General features: G+C 41.4%; 1 protein-coding gene across 6 annotated transcripts in view; it reads right to left on the bottom strand.

Moving 5' to 3' along the window:
- Positions 1–18,374, bottom strand: part of add1 (adducin 1 (alpha)) — a 164,804-nt gene that overhangs the window by 99,160 nt on the left and 47,270 nt on the right. For all 6 annotated transcript variants that reach the window (XM_072257602.1, XM_072257605.1, XM_072257608.1 and 3 more), the window contains exon 2: positions 16,205–16,418. In XM_072257602.1, the coding sequence (XP_072113703.1) occupies positions 16,205–16,399 (195 nt within the window). In that variant the 5' untranslated portion in view covers positions 16,400–16,418. The remainder of the gene's footprint in view (positions 1–16,204; positions 16,419–18,374) is intronic.

Here is an 18,374-nt window from a genome sequence, read left to right as displayed (position 1 = left end):
GCCATCTTATATGCAGGTGCCTCAAGATACTGGAAAGATACAATCACTGTTTCAAAGATGCACATAAATGACCGACTGCTAACATCTTCTCCTAGGATAACACCACCAGCAATGAAGTCCTCAACTGGCTACATCAACAAGCAAAAATGCTTGTATGCCCAACTCCACACTCTTGAACAAACACTATTTTGACCTGCCAAAAGGTGACTGAGAAAACTGCTCAAGGATATTCTGAAAGCCCCTTGGGGAAAAAACTGAACTCCTCACCAGCTCCTAGTATGGCTCATCACCGTCTTCAAAGGCAATTAGAGATGTGTAATCAATGTTGGTCTTGGCTTCAATGTCCACATACATTCTCCTTTGGCTATGAACAAATTTCCTTCAACTTTCTTAGACATGCTGAGAAAAAGGTGTAGCTGGGACTTGAGATCCCAAGGTATAAGGAAAGGTTGAATAGGTTAGGACTTTATTCACTGAATTGCAAGAGAATGAGGAGAGATCTTAGAGGTACACATAAAGCGGGCTTTGCCGCCTAAAGTGGGGTGAGACTTGAATGAAAGGTCAGAGGTTTAAGAGTGAAAGATGATATATTTGTAACCCTCAGGTTCAGCTAGCTGCTTAATCTAGGGGGAGACAGCCTCTGGTCCAGCCAAACTTAAGAAACCTTATTTGGGTAGATGCTGCGTGATGCGTTCCCGTTACAAATCAGTATCACAAAATAGCAAACAGTACACAATATGCAATTAAACGAATGAGCTTTAGAATTCTTAATTTGACTATAGGGTTAGTAAAGAAAACAAAAAGAAAAAGGGTCCATTCTCATGAAAAAGTCTAATGCACAACGTTGGAGTTCACTGATTTCCCATCTGTTCATTCTCCATCGATTTCGGGCGTCGACTCCCAACCCCATTCCAAGTCCACTCCATCCTGCAGTCTACGACGTCCTCATTCTGGCATCTCCTCTCTCTATCTTCCACCGAACAGAAGACCGCAAAACCTTCTCTCAGGCACACAAGAAAGAAAAACATTTCCCCTCATTGGCCAGCGCACATTCTAAAGCCCTCGTTATCTCTAGTCATAACCCAAACACTGTGCTATAGAGAAACCAATACATTAGCAGGGAAACTCTTCTCAGGTCGTTACACATTAAATGAGAATCAAAAGAAGAATAGCTTCACTTAGAGGGTGGTGCGAGTGTGGAACAAGCTGTCAGCAGGAGCGGTAGCTGCAAGATCAATTGTAACATTTAAGAAAAGTGTGGATAGGTACATTGATGGGAGAGGTATGGAGGGCTATGGTCCAGGTGCAGTTAGAAGGAAATAAGTATAAGACCATGGTTGGCACAGGCAAGATGGACTAAAAGGCCTGTTTCTGTGCTGTAATGCTCTATGACTCCAAGCTGTTTGAAAATATTGCTTTAAAGCATGCTATATTTCACACAGTGAAGACCATCAGACATAGGAGCAGGATTAGGCCATTCAGCCCATCGAGTGGGCTGCTCTGCCATTCCATCATGGCTGATCCTGGATCCCACTCAACCCCACGCACATGCCTTCTCGCCATATCCTTTCAAGCCCTGACCAATCAGGAAACTATTAACTTCCGCCTTAAAGATACCTATGGACTTGGCCTCCACCACATTCTGTGGTAGAGCATTCCACAGATTCACTACTATCTGGCTAAAATAATTCCTCCTTACCTCTGTTCTAAAAGGTTGCCCCTCAGTTTTGAGGCTATGCTCTCTAGCTCTGAATACCCCCCACCATAGGAAACATCCCCTCCACATCCACCCTATCTGGTCCTTTCAACATTCTGTAGGTTTCAATGAGATCCCCTCGCATTCTTCTAAATCTCAGTGACTACAGGCTCAAAGCTGCCAAATGCTCCTCATATATTAATCCCTTCATTCCTGGAATTATCTTCGTGAACTTCCTCTAGACTCTCTTCAATTACAATACATCTTTTGAGATAAGGGGCCCAAAACTGTTAGCAATAGTCTTGTACGGCCTCAGCATTATCTCCTTGCTTTTATATTCTATTCCCCTTGAAATAAATGCCAACATTGCATTTTCCTTCTTTATCACAGACTACCTCTAAATTAACCTTCTGGGAGTCTTGTATAAAGACTCCCAAGTCCCTCTGCACCTCTCATGTTTGAACCTTCTCCCCATTTAGATAGATAGATAGATATACTTTATTAATCCTGAGGGAAATTTGGTTTCGTTACAGCCTCACCAACCAAGAACAGAGTGTAAATATAGCAATACAAAAACCCCCAACAATCAAACAACAAAATGCAAACTATACCAGATGGAAAATAAGTTCAGGACCAGTCTATTAGCTCAGGGTGTCTGACCCTCCACGGGAGGAGCTGCACGTTCGATGGCCACAGGCAGGAATGACCTCCCGTGCCGCCAAGTGTTGTATCACGGTGGAATGTGGCCAAAGTCCAACAGTAAAAAGTTCAATATCCGGTCTGCAAACACGTTCCTCGATCGTAATATACCCCAGCTTGCACCATCTGTTGTTACCCAGATCAGTAAGCACCCAACTCCTTCACGCTTACCACTCTCAGTGCACTTCCGGTCAGCCGAAACGGTATTACCCACTGAACTCCTCTTCTCCAATAGTCTCTGTTGTCTCGACCCGGTCCTCTTTCCTCGGCTTTGTGATCCCCCTCTGCATCCTCTGTGTGTTTTCCTCCGGATTTCAGCAGGGGTGTCCACCGCTCTGCTCGCTAAACCAGCCGGTATTTGCTGGTCTGTGGAATACACAATGCGACCTTGCTTCTGTCCTGCATGTCGGGTTGTAACCATTTCCAGCGCTAAAGAAAACCCAAATAAAACTCTCTCTTCCAGCATGTTAGAGAGGGTGCAGCTTCGACGTATTACCGTGAGAAAAAAAATACAAAAAATAACGTAAATTAGAAAGTAAGAATAGATCAGAATGGCTGTACCAGGCTGCATGCACGACCGGCGCATGCGCACTATTTAGACAATAGTCTGCACTATTGTTCTTTTTATCAAAATGCATTACCTTACATTTCCCAACACTGTATTCCATTTGCCACTTTTTTGCCCATTCTTCCAATTTAAGTCTTGCTGCAATCACATTGCTTCCCCAGCACTACCTACCCCTCCACCTATCTTCATATCATCCGCAAACTTTGCCACAAAACCATCAATTGCATTATCCAAATCAATGACAAAATGTGAAAAGTAGCAGTCCTACTACTGAACCCCGAGGAATACCACTAGTCACTGGCAGCCAACGAGAAAAGGCCCTTTTTATTCCCACTCACTGCCTCTTGCCTGTCAGCCATTCCTCTGTCCATGCCAGTATCTTTCCTATAATGCCATAGGATTTTTTTCTTGTTAAGCAGCCTCATGCGTGGCACCTTATCAAATGCCTTCTGAAAATGTAAGTAAATGACATCCACTGCCTCTCCTTTGTCCACCCTACTTTTTACTTCCTTGAAGAACTAACAGATTTGTCAGACAAGATTTTCCTTTACAGAAACCATGCTGACTGACTTATTTTATCATCAGTCTCCAAGTACCCCAAAACCTCATCCTTAATAATAGACTCCAACACTTTCCCAACCATTGAGGTTAGGATGACCTTTCTTTTCTTTCTTTTGCCTTCTTCCTTTCTTGAAGGGTGGAGTGAAATTTGCAATCTTCCAGTCCTCCGGGACCATGCCAGAATCAAGTGATTCTTGAAAGATCATGACCAATGCATCCATTATCTCGTCAGCAAGCTCTCTCAGGACTCCAGGATGTAGTCCATCTGGTCCAGGTGACTTATCTACCCTTAAGACCTTTCAGTATGCCTAGCACTCTTTTCTTTTCTAACAGCAATGGCACTCACTCCTGCTCCCTAACACTCCTGAGTGTTACACATTCAACTTCCCACTCACTTTTGCTGCCTTTTACACCCTTTCCTTGGCTTTTATGTAGTCCTCAACTTCCCTTGTTAGCCACAGTTGCCTACCCCTGTCATTTGAGAACAACTTCTGTGGGACAGATCTATCCTGTGCCTTGTGAACTACTCCCAGAATTTTCAGCCATCTCTACTCTGCCATCATCCCTGCTAGTGACCTTTTCCAATCCATCTAGGCAAGCTCTTTTCTCATGCCTATGTAATTCCCTTTATTCCCATTGCAATACTGATACATGCAAGTTATGCTTCTCCCTCTCAAACTGCAGTACGAATTCAATCATATTATGATCACTGTCTCCAAAGGGTTTCTTTACATTAAGCTCCCTCATAAGATCTGGGTTATTACACAACATCCAATTTAAGATAGCATTTCCCCAAGTAGGCTGAAGCGCAAGCTGCTCTAAAAAGCCATCTGGTAGGCATTCAACAAATTCACTCTCTTTGGTTTACCCCAATCAGATGTGCTGTTTTCATCCAAGTGCTATTCTCTCTATTCATATTTGGAGCTAATGGTAATAGCCAATGCTTCCACGTCATTGGCTTCAGTTTCAGATAGAATGCGACAATCAGCATCTTAGTCACATCACACTTCTGTCGGCAATGAACTTCTACCTTCAGTAAAAGACCCAGTATTTGAATTCATTTAGAGCTTAATTGATGTCTGAAAACCTTCATACAAAAGTTCCAAAAGTATGGCTTATCAAGATTGTATTGTGGAATTAATCCAAACACTTAAAAGCAGCAGCACAAATAATTCAAGGGAAAAAAAATGGGTATGACTCAGTTTGCTATTTCAGGTGTATCCATACGATTTTCTTTTCAAATTTACTTGCAAAATAAGCTATATGCTGCTGAACTCTGAAGTACTAACAATATCACAATTTATCAAGCACAGGGAGATTATGTTCCATGCTACACATACTGCAACAATAATTACATTCCCTTTCTTATTTTTCAAGTAACATACACCCCAACAGGAATTAATTTAGCTCTTCCCTCAGTGGTCTGGGGGTAGGAGTGGGAGTGCATGGACGGTTGACTAAAGACAACATCTCTTACATGTAGATTCTGAAACCAGCAGCCTGTAGCGGAGTGCTACACACAGCGCTAGAATAACGACACATTGTCGGTGAGTTGAAGTTGCGATAAAAGAGACTCATTCAAACTTTGCGGCCTCCTTTAAAGCCTTCCCGTTCCCGCCCTCCCCGGGTGGGACTGCTGTGGGGAAATGCATATTCCCAGACCCTTCCCGCGCATGGGATTTTCCCCCTGCTGGTGAAGATGGCCTGGCACCCTTTTTGGGGCTGGCCTCTCTGCCAGTGTGCGCCGTTTCGTCAGCCGGTTCGTGTGTGCTGGAAAGTGGGTTGCCACAGGCCTTCCTTTATTTCCCCATAATCTCCTACTTGCCAACTCTGTCGAGGCTGATTTTTTTCCCCCATTCTAGTTTTACAAGTCAGCAACAGGATTATTTCTGACAAAACTGATTTTTTTTTTGATTGGTTACCCCTTTCCAGTCGTAATTGCTATTAGAGTCAATATGGGGCAATACCAACTTTATTCTGGCTACTTGAGAGGATCTACCATTCAAGTGCAATTACAACAGAATAACTCTGAATGGAATGGAACTTCTAACTTCTAGTTAGAAATTTAACCTGAGGGATTAGGCAAGGGAATGATTTCAAACGGACTTATTTTGATATTAAACATGGGCATCATGTAGAATTTTAGTATTTTTATGGTGTTAATTAATAAGTTACAGATAGCAGTTAACTAGCTAGCTTTAAATGGTTAGAGGCCAAAAACAGCCCTTCGGCAAAGGGTTAAATGTACAACATTAACCAGGTTCTGCTGATGCATGGAATGATTGCTTAAAGGTCAACATTAACATTGCTCCTGCAGTGAATATTGTCAGTATGAGAATTCACGTAACAGTCCCTCAGGACAGAAGATAACTTGCTTTTGCTTGAATGTTGTTGGTTCAAAAGTAACTAATGAAGCCAATGTGAGAAGTGTGGATTTTTCCACCAATAGAGCAGGAGAGCAGTTAGAGAAGACGGTGCATCCTTCTACCACTTAAACATGGGTTGTGTGTGCCCTTGATACATAGTCCTGAAATTCTCCATATCACTCTAGATACTCGTTCTCTACTTTTAGCAGTATGGATGAGGAGCTTCCAAGGAGGCAATGGGAATGCAGCCTGTGGGACATTCATGCATCTTTACCTCAATATATTAAATTGACAAACTGACAGATCTTGGGGTGCAAGTTCCCTGAAAGTGACTACACAACTTAATATAGTGATAAAGACGGCATGCTCGCATTCATAGTTTGCACCAAGAGATAGGAAGTCATGGTACAGCTGTATACATACAACTCATGTTCAAGTTGTAGAATGATGCACCGTCTCTCTATCTACTCTCTTGCTCTCTTGGTGAAAAAATCCACACTTCTCACATTGGCTTCATTCAATTCAGCCACATTTAGAGTACTGTAGGTAGTTCTGATTCCTGTGTTCAAGGATATGGGGGGGGGGGGGGGCTTTAGAGAGCGCGCAGAAGAAATTCACCAGGACATTGCCTGAATTGGAGGGCATTAGGTAGGTGAGTTCAGACAACAGTTTCCCTGGAGCAACAGAAGCTGACGGGGGAAGCTAATACAAGTACATAAAATTATAAGCGGTGCAGATGGACAAAATTGTTAGATTTTCACCCCACAGGGTGGGCACAGGTTTAAGTGAGAGTGAGCAATATTTAAAAGAGATTTTCAAGACAATTTTTTTTAAAGGACCAAAGTAATACATGCTTGGAATGCACTGCCAGGGCATGTAGCAGAAGCTGACACAGTAGCAATGTTGAAGAGACATTTAGAAAGACGCATGAACAGGTAGTAGGTGGGTACAGGGCAAGTGCAGACAGATGAAGACTAGTTTCATTTGGCATTATGGTTGACTGAGATATGGCAGGCCACAGCCCCGGTTCCTGTGCTGTACTTTACCAATGTTCTATGTACTATGTAAAATTTTGGATTCCTAACCTTAAGAAAATGATGTTTTCCATGAAGGGTATATAGCAAAGGTTCAGTAGAGTGGTTTTAGAGATAATGAAATTACTGTATGAGAGGAAAATAACTTTGTCTAAGCCTGTATTGTCTAGTATCACCATCTATGGACTCCCTTTCAAGGACTCCTGATCTCATGTTCCAGATATTCTGATTTCTTTGTTCAAACACAAAAAGAAAAAGTTTGTTCTCTTTTACACATTCATTGTTTATCTGTCTTGTTGTGTGGTTTTTCATCGATTATACTGTATTCCGTTGTATTTACTGTGAATGTCTGCAAGAAAATGAATCTCAGTAGTATACGGTGACACATAAATACTTGTATAATAAATTTACTTTGAACTTTAAAAATGATAGGAGATCTTCTTGACACTAATCAAAAAATTTATAAGGCTTAGCAGGCTGGATTCAGTGATTCCTTGCCTGGGGTGCCCAAAACCATGGGCTACATTCTCCAAAAAAGTGGCTGACCATACAGGACTGAGTTCAGAAGTAATTTTGTCTATCCAAGGCCACTGACAAAGCTCAGCTGTTGAGTACGTTAAAGAAAAGATAGGTAGATTTCCATATATTACAGCTGTGAAGATTCCTGCTGCATCCAGTGACCCTGTGATCTCTGTCTCAGAGGCCAATATTAGGTTGATCTAAAAGAGGGCGAACCCTCACAAGGTGGAAGGTCCCGATGGAGTACCTGGTAAGGCTTTGAAAACTTGTGCCAACCAACTGGCAGGAGTATTCAAGGACATTTTCAACCTCTCACTGTTACATGCAGAAGTTCCCACTTGCTTCAAAAAGACAACAATTATACCAGTGCCCAAGAAGAATAATGTGAGCTGCCTTAAAAACTAACGCCCGGTAGCACTAACATCTACAGTGATGAAATGCTGTGAGAAACTGGTCATGACTAGACTGAACTCCTGCCTTAGCAAGGATCTGGACCCACTGCAATTTGACTATCGCCACAATAGGTCAATGGCAGATGCAATCTCAATAGCTCTTCACACGGCCTTAAGACCACCTGGACAATGCAAACACTTATGTCAGGATGCTGTTCATTGACGATACCTCAGCATTTAACACCATCATTCCCACAATCCTAATTGAGAAGTTACAGAACCTCGGCCTCTGTACCTCCCTCTGCAATTGGATCCTTGATCCTGTGTATAAGATGATGAGAGTCATTGATCGTGTGGATAGTCAGAGGCTTTTTCCCAGGCTGAAGTGGTTGCCACAAGAGGACACAGTTTTAATGTGCTGGGGAGTAGGTACAGAGGAGAGGTTAGGGGTAAGTTCTTTACACAGAGAGTGGTGAGTGCGTGGAATGGGCTGCCGGCAACGGTGGTGGAGGCGTATATGATAGGATCTTTGAAGAGACTTTTGAATAGGTACATGGAGCTTAGAAAAATAGAGGGCTATAGGTAAGCCTAGTAATTTCTAAGGTAGGGACATGTTCGGCACAACTTCGTGGGCCAAAGGGCCTCTATTGTTCTGTAGGTTTTCTACGTTTCTATGTTTTCTAACCGGAAGACCACAATCTGTGCAGATTGGTGATAACATATCCTCCTCATTGACGATCAACACTGGTGCACCTCAAGGGTGTGTGCTTAGCCCACTGCTCTACTCTCTCTATACCCATGACTATGTGGCTAGGCTCAAATAACATCTATAAATTTGTTGATGATACAACCATTGTTGGTAGAATCTCAGATTGTGACAAGAGGGCGCACAGGAGCAAGCTATGCCAACTAGTGGAGTGGTGTCACAGGAACAACCTTGCACTCAACGGCAGTAAGACAAAAGAGCTGATTGTGGACTTCAGAAAGGGTAAGACGAAGGAACACACACCAATCCTCAGAGGGATCAGAAGTGGAGCAGCTTCAAGATTCTGGGTGTCAAGATCTCTGAGGACCCTAACCTGGTCCCAACATATCAATGTAGTTATAAAGAAGGCAAGACAGCGACTATACTTCGTCAAGAGTTTGAAAAGGTCTGGTACATCAATACGCTCAAAAACTTCTAGAGATGTATCATGGACAGCATTCTGACAGATTGCATCCTAACAAAGGGTCTTGACCTGAAATGTTGACTGTACTTCTTCCTATAGATGCTGCCTGGCCTGCTGTGTTCCACCAGCATTTTGTGTGTGTAGATTGCATCACTGTCTGGTTTGGGGGGCTGTATTGCACAGGACCAAAAGAAGCTGCAGAGGGTTGTAAATTTAGTTGGCTCCATCTTGGGCACTGGCTTACAAAGTACCCAGAACATCTTCAAGGAGCAGTGTCTCAGAAAGGCAGCGTCCATTAAGGATCTCCAGCATCCAGGGCATGCCCTTTTCTCACTGGTAGGAGGTACAAAAGCCTGAAGGCACGCACTCAGCGATTCAGGAACAGCTTCTTCCCCTCTGCCATTCGATTCTTAAGTGGACAGTGAACCCGTGAACACTATCTCACTATTTTTAATACGTATTATTTTTACACAATTTTTAATCTATTCAATATACATATACTGTAATTTATTTTTCTTCTATATTATTTATTGCATTAAACTGCTGCTGCTAAGTTAACAAATTTCACAACACATGCCAGTGATTCTGATTTTTACAAAATTAATGAAGAAAATGCAGAAGCAGTCTGTTCTGGAGCTGGAAGGCTGTCAATGTGTGTGAGTGGGAGGGGGAAAGGGGGTTTGTTTTGCTGCTGCTGCTTGTGTTGTTCTGCTGAACATTATGGGCATGCTATGTTGGCAATGGACGTGTGATGACACTTGAGGACTGCCCCCAACTTAGATTGTGTTTATTGTTAACAAAAATGATACATTTCATTGTATGTTTCAACGTACATGTGATAAATAAATATAAATCTGAATAAGAGATTCTGCAATTAAAGGTTAAAGATTTGCCATGATCTTACAGGAGACTCGAAAGGCCAAATGTCCTACAGCTGCTATTTCTTTTCCCAAGACACACTTCAATCGGGTTTCTTAAATGCAGCTCCATTTTCACTCTTAAACGGCACAACTGAGAGCCAATTAAAACAGTGAAAGCCAGAATTCAACAGCTTTAAATGAAAATGGTTAATATACCTTTCAGTTAAAAATGAAATTCTAGAGGAAGAAAAGTGACTTAGCCAAGTAAATTTTGATTTTTCAGCTTCTACACAAACTTATGAAGCAACACAATTAGCTAATCTAGGGTATTAAAGCAAATGTGTGTCAGGTAAGTTGACCTCAAGTGGAAATCAATGGGTACCACTTTAGAACAACTGTTTTAATAATGGGGTGGAAGAAGCAGTGCCATAAAAGTCAAATGAATCATGAACTTCACTATTCATTTAAACCTTATTCTAAGAATCTTTGAGCTTGGCTGGTGAGTCAAACGTAATAACTCACACTGTGAAAGAGCCTGCTGAAACTAATCAAATTAAATCACAACACATTAGAATGAAATCCAATAAGGAAAATACATTAAGTTGAAATTAAAAGTAATAATATCTACTAATACCTTGAACAGAACTGTATGTTTCGATATACATGTAACAAATAAAGCTAATCCCTTTAATCTCCTCCAAATGCATCTCCAAAACTGAAAACACTCATTGACTCAACACTAAAATTTGACACATAGCATTATTTGTGAAGAGTGTGATGCTGATAAAACTATCATGCTGGGAATCTGGCACACGATCTTATTCTTCCTGCTAATACACACTGCCAAGCTGGGAAGCAGGTGCAAATCCAGCAACATGGAAAGTCATTGCTGCTGAAACTAATCAAACTAAATCACTTAACATATTAGAATGCTAGAATCGGTTTATGATACTGCCTGACCAGCTGAGTTCCTCTAGCATTTTGTATTGCTTGAATGTGGAAAGTCTGCTGTGAAACAGACATTGGGTCAAGGCGATCAGTGTAGCTATGGCAAAATAAAGTAGTAAGATTAGCTTTATCATATGTACATTGAAACATCCAAAGAAATGTGTTATTTGGGTTGAGGATGTGCTGGGAGCAGCCCACAAGTGCCTCCATCCTTCCAGCACCAACATAGCATACCCACAAATTACTAATCCGAATAAGTCTTTGGAATATGGGAGGAAATTGGAGCACCCTCACAGACAGCGGCAGAAATCAAACCCAGGTCTTACAGCTGGCGCTGTAAAATATTATACTCACCATGTCGCTACCAAGCTGCTGACAATCAAGCACATATTAACACCAAACCTACAGTAATCCAATTTTATTCTTCTCACATCTTCAATCCCTCCAAATTCTACCACACAAATTTACACTTAGGACAATACAAGTGGTCAATTAAGCCATCAACTTGGAAAAAAGTGTGTGCAGAATATGCCTGGGGGCTGGTTACACTTTTCATGCATATTCTACAGCCCCTCTTGCTAGATATGCAACCTGCTGGATATCATAGTCATACTTTATTAATCCCGAGGGAAATTGGTTTTCATTACAGCTGCACCAACCAAGAATAGAGTATAAATAAAGCAATATAAAACCATAAATAATTAAATAGTAATATGTAAATTATGCCAGGAAATAAGTCCAGGACCAGCCTACTAGCTCAGGGTGTCTGACCCTCCAAGGGAGGAGTTGTAAAGTTTGATGGCCACAGGCAGGAATAACTTCCTATGACGCTCTGTGTTGCATCTCGGTGGAATGAGTCTCTGGCTGAATGTACTCCTGTGCCCAACCAGTACACTATGTAGTGAATGGGAGACATTGTCCAAGATGGCATGCAACTTGGACAGGATCCTCTTTTCAGACACCACTGTCAGAGAGAAGCTGGTACCTCTGGTTTCTTTGTTTGTCTGGCTTAGAAATTCTGACCAAGAAAAAACTTGCTGACGGAGAGGTCCCTGACCTAAACATAGCAGTATTGGAAAAACCTAATACTATTATTCTTACTGACACTAACTTAGATTTTTCTCCGTACTCAACATTCCACTGAAGTGGGTACAAAGCACTGAATTTTGCATCCATGGGCAGATCCAGAGATTATTAAGTTAAACAGGAGTTCAAGTCTATGGAACGAGACACAGATAACAACCCCTCAGTGATTCAAATATATTTAGTTTCTGAATATGCTTAGATATAGAATGTTGCTGGGCTAATACATTTAAAACTGTCACTTCCCACCCCAACATCTAACACAAGCATAAGGCCAGCTTCTATCCTGCTGCTCTAAGACCCCCAGTACAATAAGATGAACTCTCAACCTCAACATTAACCTTGTTATGGGCTTGCACCTTGCGTTATGCTTGCACTGTACTTTCTCTGTAACTGTAACACTTTTTTGCATTACTATTTTCCTTTGTACTACAACTATGCACTGATGTAGTGAAATGATCTGTGTAGATAGCATGTAAAACAAAGATTTTCACCATATCCCAGTATGTGTGATAATACTAAACCAATTTACTTCACTAATTTACCAATCAAGTGGCTTCAGCTATCTATTATCTGTTGCTTCTCAATTCCTACACTATGATATATTCATCTTCGGGTCACACAGAAACATAGAAAATAGGTGCAGGAGTAGGCCATTTGGCCCTTCAAGCCTGCACCGCCATTCAGTACGATCATGGCTGATCATCCAGCTCAGAACCCTATACCTGTCTTCTCTCCATACCCCCTGATCCCTTTGGTCACAAGGGCCTTATCTAACTCCCTCTTAAATATAGCCAATGAACTGGCCTCAACTGTTTCCTGGAGCAGAGAAGTCCACAGATTCACCATTCTCTGTGTGAAGTAGTATTTCCTCATCTCGTTCCTAAGAGGCTTCCCCTTTATCCTCAAACTGTGACCCCTCATTCTGGACTTCCCCAACATTGGGAACAATTTTCCTGCATCTAGCCTGTCCAATCCCTTTAGAATTTTATATGTTTCAATCAGATCCCCCCCTCAATCTTCTAAATTCCAGAGAGTATAAGCCTAGTCGATCCAGTCTTTCATCATATGAAAGTCCTGCCATCCCAGGAATCAATCTGGTGAACCTTCCTTGTACTCCCTCTATGGCAAGAATGTCTTTCCTCAGATTAGGGGACCAAAACTGCACACAATACTCTAGGTGTGGTCTCACCAAGGCCTTGTACAACTGCAGTAGTACCTCCCTGCTCCTGTACTCGAATCCTCTTGCTATGAATGCCAGCATACCATCCGCCTTTTTCACCACCTGCTGTACCTGTATGCCCACTTTCAATGACTGGTGTATAATGACACCCAGGTCTCATTGCACCTCCCCTTTTCCTAATCGGCCACCATTCAGATAATAATCTGTTTTCCTGTTCTTTCCACCAAAGTGGATAACCTCACATTTATCCACATTAAATTGCATCTGCCATGAATTTGCCCACTCACCTAACCTATCCAAGTCACCCTGCATCTTCTCAGCATCCTCCTCACAGCTAACACTGCCGCCCAGCTTCGTGTCATCCGCAAACTTGGAGATGCTGCATTTAATTCCCTCATCTAAGTCATTAATATATATTGTAAACAACTGGGGTCCCAGCACTGAGCCTTGTGGTACCCCACTAGTCACTCCCTGCCATTCTGAAAAGGTCCCGTTTATTCCCACTCTTTGCTTCCTGTCTGCCAACCAATTCTCTATTCACATCAATACCATACCCCCAATACCGTGTGCTTTAAGTTTGCACACTAATCTCCTGTGTGGGACCTTGTTAAAAGCCTTTTGAAAATCCAAATACACCACATCCACTGGTTCTCCCCTATCCACTCTACTAGTTACATCCTCAAAAAATTCTATGAGATTCGTCAGACATGATTTTCCTTTCACAAATCCATGCTGACTTTGTCCGATAATTTCACCGCTTTCCAAATGTGCTGTTATCACATCTTTGATAACTGACTCCAGCATTTTCCCCACCACCAATGTCAGGCTTACCGGTCTATAATTCCCTGGTTTCTCTCTCCCTCCTTTTTTAAAAAGCAGGGTTACATTAGCCACCCTCCAATCCTCAGGAACTAATCCAGAACCTAAAGAGTTTTGAAAAATTATCACTAATGTGTCCACTATTTCTTGGGCTACTTCTTTAAGCACTCGGGGATGCAGACCATCTGGCCCTGGGGATTTATCTGCCTTCAATCCCTTCAATTTACCTAACACCACTTCCCTACTAACATATATTTCCCTCAGTTCCTCCACCTCACTAGACCCTCGGTCCCCTACTATTTCTGGAAGATTATTTATGTCCTCCTTAGTGAAGACAGAACCAAAGTAGTTATTCAATTGGTCTGCCATGTCCTTGTTCCCCATGATCAATTTACCTGTTTCTGACTGTAAGGGACCTGCATTTGTCTTAACCAATCTTTTTCTTTTCACATATCTATAAAAGCTTTTACAGTCAGTTTTTAAGTTCCCTGCCAGTTTTCCCTCATAATCTTTTTCCCCCTTCCTAATTGAGCCCTTTGTCCTCCTCTGCTGGACTCTGAATTTCTCCCAGTCCTCAGGTGTGCCACTTTTTCTGGTTAATTTGTTTGTTTCTTCTTTGGAATTGATACTATCCCTAATTTCCCTTGTCAGCCACAGGTGCACTACCTTCCCTGGTTTATTCTTTTACCAAACTGGGATGAACAATTGTTGTAGTTCATCCATGCGATCTTTAAATGCTTGCCATTGCATATCCACAGTCAAACATTTAAGTATCATTTGCCAGTCTATCTTACCTAATTCACGTCTCATACCTTCAAAGCTACCCTCCTTTAAGTTCAGAACCTTTGTTTCTGAATTAACTGTGTCATTCTCCATCTTAATGAAGAACTCCACCATATTATGGTCACTCTTACCCAAGGGACCTCGCACGACAAGATTGCTAACTAATCCTTCCTCATTGCTCAATACCCAGTCCAGAATGGCCTGCTCTCTAGTTGGTTCCTCGACATGTTGGTTCAGAAAACTATCTCGCATACATTCCAAGAAATCCTCTTCCTCAGCACCCTTACCAATTTGGTTCACCCAATCTATATGTAGATTGAAGTCACCCATTGTAACTGCTGGTCCTTTATTGCACGCATTTCTAATTTCCTGTTTAATGCCATCCCCAACCTCACTACTACTGTTAGGTGGCCTGTACACAACTCCCACCAGCATTTTCTGTCCCTTAGTGTTATGCAGCTCTACCTATATCGATTCCACATCCTCCCGGCTAATATCCTTCCTTTCTATTGCGTTAATCTCCTCTCTAACCAGCAATGCCACCCCACCTCCTTTTCTTTCATGTCTATCCCTCCTGAATGTTGAGCTCCCATCCTTGGTTACCCTGGAGCCATGTCGCTGTGATCCCAACTATATCATATTCATTAATAACTATCTGCACATTCAATTCATCCACCTTGTTACAAATGCTCCTCGCATTGACACACAAAGACTTCAGGCTTGCTTTTACAACACGCTTAGGGTCTTAATACAGGAGTGTACTTGGAAAGGAATTTGCATAAGTAGCAATAAAATGAGGCATTTATATCAAAGCGCCATTCAAAATGATGAAATGATTACAATCTGGTTTTCAACCTGGTCTTTAAAAAGTCAAGAAAACATAGCAGCATCTACACTTACAAAGGAGATTGAGGCACGCAAGGCTCCCTGCCCCATTCTGAAATCTTCCTACAACAGCGTCACAGAGTGCCCTGACTGGCTGCATCATTGTGTGGTACAGAAGTTGCAAGGCATCACTGGGGTCTCCCTTCCCCCTATTTAAGACATTTACCAGGAATGTTGTAGAAGGGCATGAAGCATTGTTGAGGAACCCTACTACAAATCCCACAAATTTTTTGATCCACTGTCAGGAAGGAGGTACAGAAGCACGGACTAAGACTGCCAGACTGGGTAACACTTCTTCTCTCAGGCCACGAGATTAATGAATACCCAGCCATCATTGAGGTCTCGTCACTAGGACAATGAGCTGTTTACTTGTGCTGCACACTACATGCATTTTGACTTGCATTTTACAAATAAGTTGACTTACATTAACTTATTTATGGTAATATTTTGTTTTATGTGCTGTGTGAAATCTATATTTTGTAGGTGCACCATGGTCCGGAGGAACGCGGTTTCATTTGGTTGTATACGTACAGTCAAATGACAACAAATTTAAATGTGAAAATACATTAAGCCTAGTTTAACAGCATCAATACAAGTGATAACATACTTGTGGAAATCTAATTAAAATTTTGAGGTTACCGGACTCTGCAGAATCATGGAAACCCTCTTCCGCTGTTCCATCATGTTGAAATCCTGTCGCAAATCAGGTGGCATATTCCGCTCTCTGAGGTAGTCAGGATTGTTTTCATCAACTCGGTCGAAGTATTTCTCCTTGTGTGGAGCAGTAGATGGGGGTGGGGAAGTAACCACCCCTACACCAGAGTCACCATTCATGGCAAGGTATTCTAGGCTCCTGCAAGGAAGACATTGAAATGCCACTCCATTATAAATAACTAATAAAGTACAGTCAATATGAACCAAATACTCAACTTTATCTCATTTTATGTTTAATGTTTGTAATATTGTGAAGAACACCAATCCATTTGCAAGGTTTGCCTTTAAACAAGTATTTATATTTTCATCTTCCACTGTGTTTCAATCTCAAATGAATTTATAAAGCAACACTAAATTGTTCAAATGAAAATGTTTATAAAGACATTTTTAAAAAATGAAAAGTTATATACAGATATCTACTTAAAACTGGCAAGTCCAAATCAAATCAATAAATGGTTGCTGCTTTACACTTTAGTACATTTTAAAAAACCTACAAATTAGTTATTACGAAAACATTGGTACACTCTTCAACGGAAATTGACAGAACTTTGCAGAGATGGTGGTTCCATTAGATGGGTGTCCCTGGGACTATTACTTTGAGGGGTGACCGGAAGAATAATCCAGCTATGTCAAAGACTTGATCATCAAATGAGTGCAATGGACAAATGACTAAGATCTCATACTGGAAGTTAACTTATTTAGATTTGGGGGTACACAGCAACAGGCCCTTCGGCCAAACGAGTTCATGCTACACCAATGTGACCAATTAATCTACAAACATGTAGGTCTTCGGAATGTGGGCAGAAACCAGAGCACCCAGAAGAAACTCACATGGTCAGAGGAAGAACACGTATGCTCCTTACAAACTGCGGTAGATCTAAACTCAGGTTGCTGGTGCTTTGAAACAATAGTTTACCAAATTTCAAACTAAAGATTTAAATTTTTTAACAATATCAATCATATTCAAATTATTTTAAAGCATGAACATCATCTTCCTTTTCCTTTCATTGTTGAACCTTTTCTTAATGCAGAGTTTCAAGTCAGTGACCATCATGGAATGTTGAAGTACTGGCTCACTTGCACACTAATTACAGTAATTCCCCACTGTCACTTTAACAACCTTTAGTGCCAGCTATCTTCATGAATATTCAGAAAACATTTTCTAGTAGACTCAAAAGCCAAAATTAGTATTTTGGAAGCATTCAGCATACTAATACTAGAGGTCTGCTATTAATAGATCATGCAATGAAAATGAGAAAAATAAGTTGTCTTATAGCTAGTTCGGTTCATTTCACTGATTCCTTGTAGACAGAAGGTACAACACCCAAACCCACAGTGCTTATAATAGAGATAAATTTGCATTTGCACTATATTTCTGGCTTCTGTTATTGGTCAAATTATGATAAAAATCTCTTAACATTTAAATCTGAATTGCAGTGTTTGTCATGTTAAAGCAATAGTTTATAGATATCATTTTGAAATGAAAGTTGTAACACTAAGATTTCTGTTACCATTATCTTATAGCAATTTGAAATTCCTAAACTTGTTCTAGTGCCATGCATCTACTACTGACTTTCCTTTGACAAACTATTCTATCCAATTTCAGCCTGCAGGTCCCTAGGGAACTTAAGATATCAGAAATAAATTTCAAACTAAATCTGCTGTTTATGTTGGGGCTGCATTGCTTGAGAAAGACCTGTATCTCAGAAATAAGCAAGTTAATATATTAAACTCTTTGGAGGTGAAAAGGTCATCAGGAAAAGAAGGGCCACAAGAACAGAATGACAGAGCATAGTATGGGAGCTGAAAAAAGTAGTCTTGAATCAGGTAAATCGGAAGCACCGGGCAAGGAAGAAAAGTGCAAACACAAGGAATTCCAAATGCTGGAAATTCAAGCAACACACATCAAAGTTGCTGGTGAACGCAGCAGGCCAGGCAGCATCTCTAGGAATAGGTACAGTCGACGTTTCGGGCCGAGACCCTTCGCCAGGACTAACTGAAGGAAGAGCTAGGGCAACTTTGATGTGTGTTGAAGGAAGAAAGGTGAGATTAAGGGCTATGCCCAACTTTGCATCAAGCCTTAACATGAGAATGC

The sequence above is a fragment of the Mobula birostris genome, chromosome 5, assembly GCF_030028105.1.
Source record: "Mobula birostris isolate sMobBir1 chromosome 5, sMobBir1.hap1, whole genome shotgun sequence".
Taxonomy (NCBI): Eukaryota; Metazoa; Chordata; class Chondrichthyes; order Myliobatiformes; family Myliobatidae; genus Mobula; species Mobula birostris.
Note: the sequence above shows the minus strand (reverse complement) of the source record. Positions and strands in the feature narration are given on the sequence as shown.